Source organism: Xenopus laevis, chromosome 5L (assembly GCF_017654675.1).
Source record: "Xenopus laevis strain J_2021 chromosome 5L, Xenopus_laevis_v10.1, whole genome shotgun sequence".
In the NCBI taxonomy this organism is placed as follows: Eukaryota; Metazoa; Chordata; class Amphibia; order Anura; family Pipidae; genus Xenopus; species Xenopus laevis.
In genome coordinates this window covers 19,502,124-19,519,356 of record NC_054379.1, presented here as the reverse complement: position 1 = coordinate 19,519,356, position 17,233 = coordinate 19,502,124, and the positions used below count along the sequence as shown (strand labels likewise).

Below are 17,233 nucleotides of genomic sequence, written 5' to 3'. Positions count from 1 at the left end.
TTATCAACACAACCTACAGTATATCAACCAATCAATGATTAGCTTTTTAAAGCCATCTGCAAGTAGAACAATGAATGCAGCAATCTGATTGGTTGCCATGGTTTACCGCCCATGGGCAAATTTGCCCAGTGTTGATAAATAACCCCCACTGACTTCTAATATCTTTATCATTTACAGTAGGGGGTGCATTATCCCTTATTATACATGAGTGATACTCAGAGTTCCCTGTATAACTCAGCCTGCAGCCTTGTGTCTTTATATGGTCACAGAACCTCTCAGTGACTTCTAATATCCTTATCATTTACAGTAGGGGGTACATTAACCTTATAATACAGTTGTGCCTTTATATGGTCACAGAACCCCTCAGTGACTTCTAATATCCTTATCATTTACAGTAGGGGGTACATTAACCTTATAATACAGTTGTGCCTTTATATGGTCACAGAACCCCTTAGTGACTTCTAATATCCTTATCATTTTCAGTAGGAGGTACCTAATCCCTTATAATACATGAGTGATACTCAGAGTTCCCTGTATAACTCAGCCTGCAGCCTTGTGCCTTTATATGGTCACAGAACCCCTCAGTGACTTCTAATATCTTTATCATTTACAGTAGGGGGTACATTATCCCTTATAATACATGAGTGATACTCAGAGTTCCCTGTATAACTCAGCCTGTAGACTTGTAACTTAGCCTGCAGTAACTCATGGTCATGAAACTCCTCGGTAACTTATAATATCCTTATATTTTACAAGAGGGGGTACTTTATTCACTATATAATCAGTGAGTAGTGATTTCATCAGTTATAAACGGTGAGTAGTGATACCATTTTTGTTGCATGACTCACTGAAACTTGTGTATTATAATAAATAAAGTACCATTGTTTCAAAATATGAGGATATTAGAAGTTACCTTGGAGTTCCATGACCTGTATAAAAACACTCGGCCTTTGGCCTCGTCTTTTTAAATGGTCATGAAACTCCTCTGTAACTTATAATATCGTTATAATTTACAAGAGAAGGTACTTTATTCACTATATCATTTACAGTAGGGGGTACATTATCCCTAACAATAAATGAGTGATACTCAGAGTTCCCTGTATAACTCAGCCTGCAGCCTTGTGCCTTTATATGGTCACAGAACCCCTCAGTGACTTCTAATATCCTTATCATTTACAGTAGGGGGTACATTATCCCTTATAATACATGAGTGATACTCAGAGTTCCCTGTATAACTCAGCCTGCAGCCTTGTGCCTTTATATGGTCACAGAACCCCTCAGTGACTTCTAATATCCTTATCATTTACAGTAGGGGGTACATTATCCCTTATAATGACTTAATATAAACTACTTTTGGATAAAAAAAATAAAAGACTTGAGGATCTGATTTGATCACCTTATAGGGGGAGTTGGCTTATTTGGCCAGGCCTTTTTTGGGTTGTGGGCAAGTCCAGGTTATGATGCGTATAAGTGAGGTTGACTGGGGTGTTGCAGTCATATTAATTAATTAGTTGGCTTTTCTTTTAGGTCCCATTCTACTTAGCTGGCACGTGCCACTGCTCAGGGGTCTCAGTGGGCATAAGAGTAACAGTCACTCACTTCTGTAACCAAGCTAGCTTTTCCCTAGTAACATATTGTATAAATATATATATATAGCACTGAGATATTCTGCAGTGCTGTACAGAGATTATACATCATTCCAACTGGCCCCTGACAATTTAAGGTCCCTATAATATTCACATTATTTGCCCTTGCTGGTGCCTTATGGGTTAATTACGCCTCTAACTGTGGCTTGTACGGAATTGGCATTAGGCTTATTTCACTCAGGGGAACGATTAAAAATAAGAGTGTTGCACGTGCGCAGTAACACTTGGCAACCAATCAGGCGTCAGAAGTGACCTGTGCAACGCCATTAAGCTAATGAAAGGAAATTTCCAATTCGTTGCTAAAGATTTCTGCAAATTTGCACCTATAGTGCATGAAATCAACCCCCCCAAAACATGATGTGGCCCCCAAGTGTCATATTTCCATTGGGACCAGCTGATAAATGACTTAGAGAAAGGGTCTGTGCCATAGAGCTTACAATTGAAGTCTGGGTGCATGAGGCGCAGGAAGATAAATTAGTGTCCCCAAGGTCACACACAGAGGACACAGGAATGATAGCGAGGTCCCTGTACGACCGAGTCTGCTCACATGGTACCCCAAGGATTTGGTTAGCGACAAGGGGCCCTTGGCAATGCAGGGGGGAGGGATTACATAAAACAGTGATGTCATGATGATAAAAAAACTGTTTTTCATTTACAGAGAGAGGGAAAGAAAAAGGGGGAGGGGAAAATTGTGCTGTTAACCCATTCCCTGCCACATCCCATCACATTCACTTCTTTGCAAGTGAAATTCTCGGGTTCCAGATAAATCTGTTGGTTTTCAGAAAATTCTAGTCAAAACCAACACCCCCCCCCCCCCCACGCTGAAAACTCTTATTTCAGATTTGTTGATGTGGGTGTGAATATATTTTTCAAGGGGCTAAAAATACCCCCCAGCTCCCCTGAATAATCTATGCTGACAGGTTCTCCGAGTGAGGGAATGTAGAGAGGCAGGAAGAGACAAAGGGCAAGTGCGGGGCTAAACCTGCAGAACAAAGAGACAGGCTGAATGGAAGAGGGGGGGAGGGAGAGAATTAGAGGGAGAGTGCAGAATGCAGGTGATTGCGATCTCTGAGCTCTGATTGGCTGAGAGAGGATGAGTGAGCATGAATGTTCAGCGCCTACAAACCCCAGCACATTGTATCCAGGGGATGAGCAGCCAACATACACCCATTCATGTTTTCTACTGACGTCAAACGGGCGGGGCGTGGCGCCAGTGAAACACGCCTCCTATGTTATATAAGGCAGTGCGGCGGCGCTGGTAGAGACAGAGCGCTCTGGTGCGCAGCGGTTTTCTTGTGTTTGTGCTGTCGGGGCAAAGTTTCTGCACTCCGGGACTAATTCTGTTGCTCCTGCAAGTTCTTCAGAGCAGCCTGTGATTTTCTTTGTTGGGATCTCTTTAAAGCAAGCAGTTTGGCAGCTCCTCTGGACTTAATGTCTGTATTTTATCCCATTCACTGGTGAGTACTGGGGGATTATTATTATTATTGCCAATATTATTGGGATTGTCTAGAAGCCTTTCCCGTGTATTTTTCCAGGGCTAAACTTTTCCTGGTGGAGGGACTTTTAATGTCCACCAATAGGAGCGCAGCCCTAACCCTCCTGCACGAACTGGGGGTCTCATATACGTTTCCTAGCCAATGACAGGCGCTCTTTCTCTAATGTCCCTTATAGCATAATTTCTATAGATATATAAATATATATAATTAATAATTAATTCTCTCTTGGAGAAGGGTTTATTGAATTATTCATTTTAATAATAATGATAAACCTTGTCTCTTGGCTCTTAATACCCCCCCCCCCCCCCCAAGAACAGTGCAGGAGAATTAAGGCTGTCAATGACCGCCCAAGTCTTAAAGTGATCAGTATTGCCCAAGAGCTGACTACATTTTTATACTGGCCATTGGGAGTTATCAATGCAGTGTCTCGGGGACTGGCACATGTTGGGTCTATCCCTGGGCAGCCTGGCATCTGATTACTGGAAATACACTCTACATAGGTTTTTCTTTTAATTGTGCAGTTGGGGAGGTTGGTCATTTCAAGTCCTCTTGAGAATCAACTGGAGGTTTTGTTGGCAAGGGTAAGTTGGCAAACTGCATAAATGCCAACTTTTTATTATTGCACTACAGTTCCCAGCATGCCCTGCCAACCTTGAACTTTTTTTTGTGCTACAGGCTCTTGTGTTTTTATGTATGCGCGTGTGTGTATATGTATGCATGTATATGTGTGTGTGTGTGTGTGTGTGTGTGTGTGTGTGTGTGTGTATATATATATATATATATATATATATATATATATATATATATATATATATATATATATATATATATATATATATATATAGTAGAACCCCTATTTTATGGTTTTCTGGGGACAAGAAAAAAAATGGTGTAAAATCAGGGAAATTTATTATGCATAATATATAGGTGGGACCACACAACAATGTAAAATGAGGGAAAAGCTTAAAATCAGGGGCTTTAAAATGGGGGTTCTACTGTATTTAAAGGGACCAGGCTATTAAAATATTTCCCCAGTCTCTATTCTTGACTGTTGTGCTGTCTCCTTAGCAACACCACCTGTAGGTGCGAGCACACACATTTTCCATGACCGCATTGGGCATGACTTTGCAGCACTCCTTATGCATTAAAGAGGCGGCCATTCATTGGGAGAAATCATTCACAATCTGACAGCGAGGCGAGTCTCCACCCGTAGCCTTCATTCACAAAATAAACCCCCACCCCCTCCAAGTCATCTGAAAAGGGGCAGTTAAACCAAACCCAGGCTGTGGATGTGCTTATTGGGATACAGACCTATAGATGAAGGGTTTTTGTGGGGTGCAGATGGGTGCTTATTTTGGTTGGTTGCATCCTGTACAGAAGTTGTCTGTGTCTGCAGCTAATTGATTCCATTGTCTGAATCCTTGGTGGGGCTTTGTAACCACTTCTTCCCCTGACATCGCCCAGCTTTGTGCCCTCTGCTCAATTGCAGGCAGCCGGGAGTGCTGGTAATTAATGTCTTCTGAAGGATGAGGAATTAAGTCTGGTTCTTGGTCAGTAGATCGGCTTTATTAGTGTGACCTTGCTACTAAATCCAAATTAATTGCAGCGCAATATTAATAGAAACAGGATGTTTGTGCCTTTAAACCTTCTGGTTGGGGATTGACATAGGAAAGGCAAAGAAAGGGTCCTAGTCAACCTATTGTTGAAACTACACATCCCTAGCTAATGGGATCTGAGAGTTGTAGTTGTTCAGCAACAGCTGCAGGTTGATTTTTACACTAGAAACAGCAGTGAGCCTAGTTGGGAGTTCTGTGTGTTCCTTAATATCAGACAGCTGGGTTTCTATAAATGGAAGAAGGAAAAGAAAACTGACAAAATAACTCTAAATGTTGGTCGTGTGGCACAATAGGGTAGACCCATCCCATCAGGCTCAGTAATTAGGCTGTAGCTGGCTCAAGGTAATGTTTACTTGGGGCTTTGTGTAGTGAATAGTCGGCTGTGGAGGGATTTTTTGGTACATTTCTGCATAATCCCTGTATAGATCACTTTCTCACACTCTGCTTTGTCTCTGGAGCTCTGGTATTTAGGGTTCGGTAAAGGGGAAATTGACTCAAAAGGATGTAATCCTCCAGACAATCTTACTCATAGTTGTTTTTTTTATTTCTTGCTATTTTTGTACAGGTTTTCACTCTTTTAACACTATTGTCCCTCTCTCTAAACTAAAGCTGAGGCTGCAGTCTAGTTTAATGCTTTAGCAACCCTAGCAACAATGCACTCGTCTTAATTATTCCGGTCAGACCACCACCACCTAGCAACCAAAGAGCAGCTTAAACACCAGTCTGGAGATCTGCAAAACTAAAGAATTGCAAATAAAAGTTGGTGTTTCTTTCAGATCGCTGCCTATATCCCACTAAATAGTTTAAATTTAAGTTTGAACTTCCCCTTTAAGGTTCCTGTAAGTGCTCTGCTATAAGCAGGAGACCAAGTTATAATTAGCTGCTGCACCTTTCGCTTTGACACAAGAGCAGGACAGTGGTAAATTGCTCGTAATTATGCAAAAGGAATTATGTAAAATAAATTTCCAGCGCTTAATATTCCCTGTAGAACCAGATGTGCATCTTCAGCGATTGGCTCCGTAAGGCAGCGTTACATAATGCAACTGCACTGCTGCTGCAGAGGTTGGATATGGACAAATTGCTTTAATTGCTGCAGGAGGAACAATCACTGTGCCAGTCTATTTAAAGTCAATGATTGGTCTAAAAGCTAGCCATTCATAGAAAAACCTGGTCATGTTGCCAGAATATACCATATTTGCCTGATGTGGGGACCCAGGTGCATAGTTTAGCCCATGGACTAACTGTCGGCCAACAATGGAGGCATGCCGACCTCTTGGGAGTGCAGTGCACAAGATTGACGTCGGTCCTGTTTTAATCTTCACCACAATATAAAAATACCCATAAAATGCTTATAAAAATCACTTTAAGGCAATTTCTGCCGATAAATTTAGATTGAATTGATGCCGCCATGTAGCCTAGAGCAGACGGCAGTTTGAGCAGGGGGTTGTGCCCCGTTGGCCGGGGGAAGGAAGTTCTTTGTACAGTTAAAGTTCTAGTGTGTGGGTTTGTTTTTCATATTTTCCGCTTATGCAGAGAAACCGATGTCATGTCAGGCTGTGACTTGTATCTGCTTAACAGCTTAGGCAACAATCCCCTGCCTGCTTTTTTATTTTTATATAAGGAAATTCCCCTGCACCCACTTCCCCTTCATTATTCACATTTCCCTCATCCCTGTCCATACAAAACTTCCCACTCATTGGTTACTGTCCAGCACTGTATCCGGTCGCATGTTTGGCAAATGTGCCAAATGCCGTCTCTCTAAGTGATACTGTGTTGCCCTGAAAGTTGATGGATGCAAATAAATCACCATCGGTGGTTTTTTCTTTCATGATGTATGGGGAACCTGTCATTTGCCCGAATGCTTCTAGAAATGGTTGTCTTAAGAACATTGTCCATTGAAGCACCTCTGGATTAAAAACTTGCATCTTTCCCCAACTATAAGTCCAGTTTCTCTAATGCACATTTATCAGAATTGGACCATGGTTTGGGTTTTTGCAGTGACTTCTGCAGGGGGTCAATGTGCAGCCAGTGCCAATTTTGTTTTCACTGGAACAGAGGTGACGCATATTGTTTTGGTGACGTTATCCCTGTTTCAGATAATGTAAATTTTTTTTGGGTACGTTCTTAACAATCTGCTCCAATTTATTTCAGCACTGATTATCTGAGATCTGCTGAGATGACAGAAGTAATAATGAACACTCAGTCCATGGATGAAATTGGATTAAGCCCTCGCAAAGATTCCTATCAGGTAGGTTGCTGGATTCATTGGCTGGTAAAGGGCAGGGAAGAACCTAAGGAATAAGACTTGCCGACTGTTGTGTATACAGCTCTAGGTCTCCCCCATAAAATAAGCCCTGTCTTCGATAAGCGTAAAGCTTATTTTGTGCTCAGAACATCCCTCACCAGTACATTTATATTTTAATGGGACTTCTGCATTTGTTGCCTCAGCTGAACTTGAATTTTGTCCATGTAGCTTAGACTTGCAGTATGGAAGCTCACTTTCCTGGGCATAATGAAATCCTTGTTCTTGGATTTTATTATTAATGACATGCTTCCCATATTTTCCTATCTAAAGGGGAATAACCATAAAAGTCTATTCATAAAAAGGCTTAAATTTCCAGTTAAGTCAGATAATATGATAATGGAGGATGAACACCACTCACTGACTTCTTTCTGGTTCCACTGGTGATCACTTGATTGATCAGCCTTGACCCTATCAAAGCACATTTGGTGACTGCACAGCATGCTTTAATTTTCAAGGAGTTTAATGCTTCTGTGATCATCCTCTTTTCTCTATTCCACTGGGTATAGTTCCAGGGTAGCTTACTCCAAATCTCCCCCTAACTGGCCTTCAGGCTGGGCCCCCTTAGCTCATAACAAGGTTACAGATATATAGAAACATTGGGGTAACAGTCACCCTGCTATAGTTTCAGGGGTACCCAGGGAATAAATAAGCTCTCACCCCAAATCTCCCCCTAACTGGCCTTCAGGCTGGGCCCCCTTAGCTCATAACAAGGTTCCAGATATATAGAAACATTGGGGTAACAGTCACCCTGCTATAGTTCCAGGGGTACCCAGGACACAAATAATCACTCACCCCAAATCTAATACTAAATTTCCATATATTGCCTGCATAAACATTTCTGATGCTCTGACTACTGCAAGGCTTTACTTTAATCAGACATATTTTAACAAACTTTCCTTGTGGTTCTGCATTGGACTCGGCCCCAGCACTAACAGAACAGCCTAAGTCATTCCAGCGAGAGATGCCAATCTCCTTTTCTCTAACCCCGTTAGTGATAAACGCTCATTTGTTCATGAAGAGGCTTGTGGCCAAGAAAAGGACTAAGAATCCACCTTTTCCTTAATTTTTTTTTTTTCTTTAAATCTGAATGATCGTCATGCTATAAATGGTACATTGATAGGAATCCTGTGTATCCGTTTGACGTATCGTCTATTTACGTCTGTACGATCATTGCTACTCACATCCTGTCTGTGATGGGCTGCAACAGTGTTCAGGATATACATCGAGCTACAACACCCAAAAACTTGCACAATGAGAGAGATTGTGACTCTTAAGCAATTTCCCATTTACACAAACTAGATTTCCACTGGTTGTAAATGTATGCATACATGGAATTTCTACTAAAAGCAACATTTGTTGACCCCCTTTCTGTTATTGAAACCATGTAGCAGAAGCCTGGACAGGACCCGGGGCAAAACTAGAGATCAGACGGTGATAAAAAAAATCATTTTGATTGCAATTTATAAAACTTTAAAACCACTGAAATCAGTAAAAGGGTGGTTCACCTTTATATTAACTTTTAGTATGATGTAGAGAGTGATATTCTGAGACCATTTGCAATTGGTCTTCATTATTTATTATTTGAGGTATTTGAATGATATGGCTTTTATGAGCAGCAGCTTTCCATTTTGTAGTTTCAGCAGTTACCTCTAGGGTCCGATTTAACCCCGCAACCAAGCAGTGGTTTGAAAGAGACATGAATAGGGCTAGATTAGGGATGAAATAGATAACTAATAAGTAACAATAAAATTGCAGCCTCTGAGTAAAAGCTTTTTGGCTGCTGGGGTCAGTGACCCTATTTGAAAGCTGGAAAGAGTCAGAAGAGGAAGGCAATTCATTAAAAAAACCTATAAAAAAATAATGAAGACCAACTGAAAAGTTGCTCATAATAGGCCATTCTAATACATACTGTAAAGTAAACCTAAAGGTTAAATGTAGTGAAAATTGCTAAGCATTTCACTTCCTTCCGTTTTGCAGAGTTGGGTGCAGTCTCCCTTTAAGACATTTGATGTGTAGAAAGGATGGCAGAGGTGTCACAAGATCCACACACCTTGGCTTTCCCTCCCAACACTCGGATGTGAGGCGTCCAGTTATTGTGTTGCCACAGAGATTGCCTATTGGCCAATCAGAGCAGGGGAAATCTGTCAGTGACTCTCTCCGTGTGAGTGTGCTTGCTGCAGATGTAAAAAAAAGTTAGGTTGAGGAACTCTATGTATAAAAAAAAAGCTGTAAAACAAATTATTTGAGCTACGTTTCCATGTATTTAATTATAATAGTGCCAGGTCTCTTAAGGTTCTAGCTACTTCCCTAGAACATTTGTGTGCTTAACTCTTTCATACTCTGTGACTTATGCATCACGCCACAGGCATCAATTCGCGCATGCGCATCACGAGCACCATTCTGGGCATGCGCGCAACCAGCCAGCGCCGTGATCGCCCAGGTTGCCTAGGGCGTCTGGGCAACCTGGCCGGGCTCTGCTTATTAGTCAAATCTGCACTAGACATTGTGAAAAGCCTTTGCAAAATGGGAGTTTGGTGCATTGAGTTGTCTTGCTTTGTAAGGGCTGAGACAGACGAGAGGATTCGGGGAGATAATCTAATCTCCCCGAACTGGCTCCACACCGGCTAGAATCTAAATCACCAGAAAATCGCCGGCTTTGTTTTCCAGAGTCGCCCGGAGTTTCCTCGTGAGGCAACTTCGGGTGACCTCGGAAATGAAGAGCTCCAAATGCCATCCTGCAGCCATTTCGATTCTAGCCTGCGGGGAGGCAGTTTGGGGAGATTAGTCGCCCAAAGAAGAGGTGATTTGTTGCCAGGCAACTTATCTCCCCGAATCTTCTTGTCTGTCTCTGCCTGAAGGCTTTCTGAGCAATAATTGCCTGCCCCATTAGTGCACCAACAGGGTTAAGGACATTACCATCAGTCAGAGCAGCGTTTCCCCACATGTGAACTGGAAGTTGCATGGGTGCCAAAACACTGGCAGTCACCCTCAGTGCCATTGCCCGAATAAATTGGCACAGATACTAGAAACAGATTCATGGGCATGGAAATCTCTGCAATTATTTGCCTTGGGCTCCCACAATTGGCACAGGGGAATATCTGCACTTTCTACGTGACTGTGCTGCGTACATATGGACAGTACAAAAAGTGGTAGCAGATGTGCACCCTGGTAGTTATTATCCTTGGCTCTATAGAGATCCAGTTCTAATGGGTGGCATTATAGGGTAGTTATCGGTCTATTGACTTGAGTTTGCTGCTAATACAATGTTGTTTAATTTCAATTTTTCCTTTTAACGTTAATTTCGGTATCTGTAGTCCATAAAACAATCGCTATTGATCGAATGGGAATAATAGACCAATTCTCCGCAAGCTGAGACTGATGGCCGGAAAGTCTTCTGGCCCACGGACAGTTTGAATGGATGGCGCACTAACAAACAAGACATAATGGTTATTGGGGCAGATTCCAAACTGTGTTCTAAGTTTAGCCAGAGGCCCGTGTGTTTGGCAAGAGCTCTCAGCCTGTCCAGAACATCAGCGCAGCCCCAGCCAACCCAGAGCTTAGTCACTGCCGGCGGAATGACTTGATTCATTTCCCTACCAATTGCCTATAGTTATCTTTGATGGGGAAACTGATGCGCTGTGCCCAGCCTGTTTGCTGGGAATGATGGGATTTTTGGTTCATATAATCAAAGTACATATTTTGAATTGTATTTGTCACATTAAAGGGATCCTGTCATGGGAAAACATGTTTTTTTTCAAAACACATCAGTTAATAGTGCTGCTCCAGCAGAAATCCACTGAAATCCATTTTTCAAAAGAGCAAACAGATTTTGTTATATTCAATTTTTAAATCTGACATGGGGCTAGCTAGACATATTGTCAATTTCCCAGCTGCCCCCAGTCATGTGACTTGTGCTCTGATAAACTTCAGTCACTCTTTACTGCTGTACTGCAAGTTGCAGTGATATCACCCCCTCCCTTTCCCCCCAGCAGCCTAACAGAACAATGGGAAGGTAACGAGATAGCAACTCAAGATAACGGCTCCCTGGAAGATCTAAGAACAACACTCAATAGCAAAAGCTAAGTGCCACTGAGACTGATTCAGTTACATTGAGTAGGAGAAATAACAGCCTGTACTTCCATCCTCATGTGCAGGCACAAGTCACATGACTGGGGCAGCTGGGAAACTGGCAATATGTCTAGCCCCATGTCAGATTTCAAGATTGAATGTAAAAAAATCTGTTTGCTCTTTTGAGAAATGGATTTCGGTGCAGAATTCTGCTGGAGCAGCACTATTAACTTATGCGTTTTGGGAAAAAACACGTTTTCCCATGACCGTATCCCTTTAAGGAATGCATGGTTTAATTTATAATTGGCAAGGTTTAGAGTAATATGAGCATTTACTGGATATATAGACATAGAGGAACTTCTTGTCTTAAGTTTTTACTGGGAGCTGCCATATTTCTCCCCTCAGCCGAGTCCCTGGTCTTGTCTATAACTATAAAGATTTCCCCCTGCCACGTCCCATTCCATGCATCGATACCTTGTTTGCTTGTGTTTGTCAGCCTGACAATGGGCTCCAGACAGTCGGCTGGATGCTCTGGCACTGGCTGTGGAAATGTTCTTATCTCACCATGTCACATTCAGGGCAAATGCTGACAAAGCTGCCCAAATCCATGACCTTTTCCTTGTGGTTATACTATCGGCCTCCTCTCTGGGGTAACTCGAGACTAACCTGCTCCTGACAAAAGGGCCAGTCAAATGAACTGTAATACAATCCGGATTTCTCAGAGATACACAGACGATGAGTTACACCCCCTGTTGGCTCTGGATGTTGCAGAACTACAACTATCCGCATGTCTGGTTCCTTGATTCTGTGTTGAAGAATTATGGGAGTTGTAGTCTTGCCTTGTAGGGTTAAGAATCATTGGGGCTCATTAATCAATACTGGGCAAATTAGCCCATGGGCAGTTACCTATAGCAACCAATCGGTGATCAGCTTTTTAAGCCAGCTGCAAGCAGTACAATGAATGCAGCAATCTGATTGGTTGCCATGGGTTACTGCCCATGGGCAAATTTGCCCAGTGTTGATAAATGAGCCCCATTGAGTTAGATCAATCAGACGTTTGCTTTGAATTCTGCTCGCATTGGGCAACATAATTCTGCCGACCTATGTGCCTGGGCCTGTACGTAACTCAGCAGCTGAGCAATATTAAAAGTAGAAGTGTTGCCAACATCTACTGTCAGCCAAGATATTGCTAAAGTACGACTCCCAGCACCCCTAATAGACAAGGGTATCTGGAGTCCAATCACAGCTGTAAAGGGGCATTGGTCAGACAGATCTACCCTATTTAAAGGGGAACGAACCCCTAAAAAATGAATGTGGCTAAAAATGCCATTTTATATACTGAACTTATTGCACCAGTCTAAAGTTTGAGCTTGTCAATAGCAGCAATGATCCAGGACTTCAAACTTGTCACAGGGGGTCACCATCTTGGAAAGTGTCTGTGACACTCACATGCTCAGTGGGCTCTGAGCAGCTGTTGAGAAGCTAAGATTAGGGCTCGTCACTAATTATCCAGCAGAAAATGAGGTTGGTCTGTAATATAAGCTGATGCTACAAGGCTGATTGAATTCTGATGCTAATTGCACTGGTTTCTGTGCTGCCATGTAGTAATTATCTGTATTAATTACTAATCAGCCTTATATAGTGACATTTCTATTCTATGTGTACTGTATATTGTGAGTGGGTCCCTAAGCTCAGTAAGTGACAGCAGCACAGAGCATGTGCAGTGAATCAGCAGAAAAGAAGATGGGGAGCTACTGGGGCATCTTTGGAGACAGAGATCTTTACTAGAAGCACAAAACATCATGTACAACATTTCTAGCTACGGCCTTGCTGCTATTATAACCAGCCCTGACCATTCTGCACTCTGAGCATTGAAGCCTCAGCACTTAAGTGGTTTTGACTTTTCTGTGGTAATGACCATTACAACATCTTCAGTTTTGCTCCGGAAAGTATGACTTGGTGGAAAAAACTGACCTAACCATTCAGCAATTTTAAACTTTATACTGTTGCTTGGAAAATATGATCTACAACTTATTTTATTATTTTTCGAATCCTGTTTTTGCCAAGTACAAGAATTCAGTGAGCGTGAGCGTTCTGTATGTGTGCCAGAAAGGGGAAACGTGCTTTATATTCTAAATTTTCATACAGGACTAAACACTGATTAAATGCACATTGGCAAGTGTTCTGCTTGCGGTAGATTGTGGGCCGACTGAGAAGACTAGCTCCAATCTTCAGGCTTGGTCCCCTTAGCTCATAACTAGGATATTTGATGTATAGAAACATTGGGGTAACAGTCACTTTGCTATAGTTCCAGGGGTACCCAGGGCACAAATAAGCACTCACCCTAAATCTCTCCTAACTGGCCTTCAGACTGGGCCCCCTTAGCTCATAACAAGGTTACAGATATATAGAAACATTGTGGTAATAGTCACCCTGCTATAGTTAGAGGTATCCAGGGCACAAATAAGCACTCTCCCCAAATCTCACCCTAACTGGCCTTCAGGCTGGGCTGTTTAGTTCATAACAAGGTTAGAAATATAATGTATACAAAGGTTGGGATCGCCTTCCTATATAATCACCCAAACTCATCCTAACTAGGCCCCCTTAGTTCATGGGTTACAGGTAACATACATTGGTGTATCAGCCATACAGCTAGAGGTCCCAGAGTATTTCGGACAGAGTAAGTGTTCAATGCAAAGTTCATACTTGACTTCAAGCTTGACTTCTAAGTGTATCCAGTGGCTTCCTCCCAAATTATACCTTAACTACCCTTCAGACTGAGTTTTACTGCCATTGGGCCTGGACCCCCCCCCCCTAGGGGTTGGAGACAACAGTTTGGGAGCCCCTGGTCTAGTTGGTAAGATTTGGCTGGTTAGTAGGTAAAAGGACGTGTCCAGTAATTAAAGTTCTGGGTTAGTCTCTCTTATTCAATGATCTAGAGCAAGGATCCCCAAACTTTTTTACCCACGAGCCACATTCAAATATAAAAACTTGGGGACCAACACAAGCGTGAAAAATGTTCCTGGAGGTGCCAAAATAAAGGATATGGTTGGCCATTTGGTAGCCCTTTGTGAATTGATAGCCTACAAACTGCCACAAACCTGATTTTTATGCAACCAAAACTTTCCTACAAGTTAGTAATTGAAAAATAAGCATCTGCTTTGAGGCCACTGGGAGCAACATCCAAGGGGTTGGTGAACAATATGTTTCTCACGAGCCACTGGTTGGGGATCACTGATCTACAGCATTAGATGGGGCCGGATGTTGGTCGTACAATGTATTATTGTCAGTCATCTGTTTCCTTGAAGTAACTTCAGTCTTTCTTTCCTGCAGATTTTCCCAGACCCTTCAGATTTCGAGAGATGCTGCAAGCTGAAAGACCGACTCCCCTCCATTGTAGTAGAACCCACAGAAGGCGACGTGGAGAGCGGGGAGCTAAGGTGGCCCCCAGAAGAGTTTGTGGTAGATGAAGACAAAGAAGGCACTTGTGATCAAACAAAGAAAGAGAACGAGCAGTAACGGAGATGTTGCCACCAGTTGTAAACCTATTGTCGCTTGGAGCAAGAGGGATCGACAAATGGCTTGACTAAGACTTGGTTAGGGATGCTTTTGTTAACGATGACAAATTCAAAGATGCACCTGCAAGATTTTTTCTTTTTCATTCTGTTTTTCTTGCGAGAAATAAAGCAACCTTCGATGTGACGAGAAGTGGGGAAATTTGAGAAATGCTCGCTGTTTTTTTCCTTCATTACTTAGAGATGTTGTCTGAGCTCTTTTTTTCAGATGTTTGAGGCAGCAGTAAAATTCAAGTAGGTTCTAATGATGACAAATCGAGGATCAAATGATGATTGAACACCTATAGGGGCGCGGTACTGATTCCCTCCAAAAGGCAAAAACTCCATCTCTCCAAACGTTTTGTCCCCCATTTGAATGAAAGTAGGAAATTTAAAGGCTCTTTGGGGGGGGGGGCTGATATTGATAGTCATTTCAGTTCTTCCTCCACCCAGTTTGAAAATCCAGGAACCATTTGTCATATCTTTAAGTTGAACAAGGAATATGTCATCACTTAAATTGGGGGGATGTCTACAATCATCATATCCTACTGTACAAGACCATAAAGCCGTGACATCATTTTCATATCCCCCCCCCCCACATGGATTATTCCCTAAAAACACATCAATTTCTTTATATCGAGCTTCCGGCCCTAACGAAGAATTTGCCTCCTGGTGTTCACTACTTTTACACCATATGTGCCCGCGAAACCTCCATTGTCCGCTATTTAGTACCATAGTTGTGCCCATAGAGTGCACTTATATTGTCAGAGACCTTTTTACAGTTATGCACCATTTATTTTTTGTGTGTATGTGTGCGAAAGGATTGTGAACAGATCTTCTGCCAGTAAAATCCAACAAAATGTAATTATAAACATTTACTTAATGGTGATGACTCTGGGGAAGAAGAATAATGAGTAAGATCGGGATCATCAAAGGATAGTTCAGGCCCATTATCCATGTTCACAAGCAGAACCAGCCTTTCCCTTAATTGTTTCTCTAAACCTTCCTGTGCTGAAAGGACTTTAATGCCCTTTGTTAGGTGCTGACAGAACATATGATAAACACATCTGTCTCGCTTTTCCCGTCCCCGCTGCTGAACGCCACTTCTGTAATCCAACCCCCGTGCAGCTTTTTTCACTGCTTCATATCAAACGTCCGATTAACGATTTCTCTTTGCGGTTTGCACGGAACCTATCGATATGCAAAATACCTCAGTTTCCAATGCTGGCGGGCGTGAAGGGAAGATGGTTTGGGCGCACATATATCACCTGGTTCGTTCATGTTCGGTCTGTCGAGTCCTGAAGCTATAGCAATAACTTGTGTATGCTTTGAAACTCTCAAAAACACACTGTAAAGCTTATATCATATGCGTATATATCTTGCTAGTAACACGTGGAATGTTCTTATGGTCTCGTCCGCATCTCCAAATGGTTAGTGTCAACTTTAAAAAGAAAGTCTCTAGACCAATGTGTGTGTTTAGTACATCTGTTCCTGTTAACGGTCTACCAACGGGGTGTAACTGTGATCCGTCAACAGAGTCTGGGCCCTGCACGGCCTCCATGATGGACAATAAATGTGCTCTCATTGCTAACATTGACACAATTGTGACTTTGTAGGGATAGAAGATAATGTGTCGTGCTTTTTTGGGGCTCAAGTGGGGGGAAGCGTCTGCTGACGATCAGGAACCTTGTGTCTGCGTCCTTTTGAGAGTATTGTATATTTCCAGTTGTTACTAATGTATCCGTGAACAAAAGCACTCCAGTACTCTCTGTTGTATTATAATATATATATATATTTCTGTAATTTTTTGAGGCTCAGGGAGAAGCTAGCTTTTTTTTTTTGTTTTGTTTTTTTCCAAACTACTTTTGTCACTGTGACAGTTGTAAATAAAAGTTTGAAATTGCTTTCCAATCCTGCGCCTGCTGTGGTTATTTATTCAAAAGAAGGCTCTGGCTGGGTGGGTGGTCTCAACTGTGGGGTAAGCCCCTATTGGACGAATCATTTGGCCACAGCCTGAAGGCCAATTAGCAGTCCATAGTCAAAGGGGCTGTTCACCGTTTAGATAACTTAATACATATATAGAATGCCCTATTCTTTGTAGGGATGCACTGAATCCAGGATTCAGTTCGGGACTCGACCGAACCTAATCCAAATCCTAATTTGCATATGTAAATTAGGGGCAGGGAGGGAATTCGCATGACTTTATTACAAAACAAGGAAGTAAAGAATGTTTCACCTTTCCACCCCTAATTTACATACGCAAACTAGGATTCGTTTCAATGCGAAGGATTCGGTGGTTCAGTCGAATCCAAAATAGCGGATTTGGTGCATCCTTAATTCTTAGCAACTTTTCCATTTGTGGTCATTTTTATTTTGTGTATTTTTTTTACATTTGATGTTTTAATTGTAATTATTTCTGCCTCTTTCTAGCTAGCTTTACTGTTGTTGTTACTTTATCTTACTATTCAGGCCCTCTCTTGTTTATCTTTTAGTCTCTAATTCAAACTACTGCCTGGTTGCTAAGGTAAACCCCAACAGCCAAAAAGCT

The 17,233-nt window shown here is 42.1% G+C and overlaps 1 protein-coding gene across 1 annotated transcript; it reads left to right on the top strand.

The window, feature by feature from the left end:
- Positions 1-2,935: 2,935 nt before the first annotated feature.
- Positions 2,936-16,596, top strand: lbh.L (limb bud and heart development L homeolog; the record flags this gene model as incomplete). Its single annotated transcript, NM_001088038.1, is given in 3 exon segments — positions 2,936-3,103; positions 6,910-7,006; positions 14,465-16,596. Coding segments are annotated over 3 exon segments (309 nt in total). The 3' UTR covers positions 14,651-16,596.
- Positions 16,597-17,233: the final 637 nt, after the last annotated feature.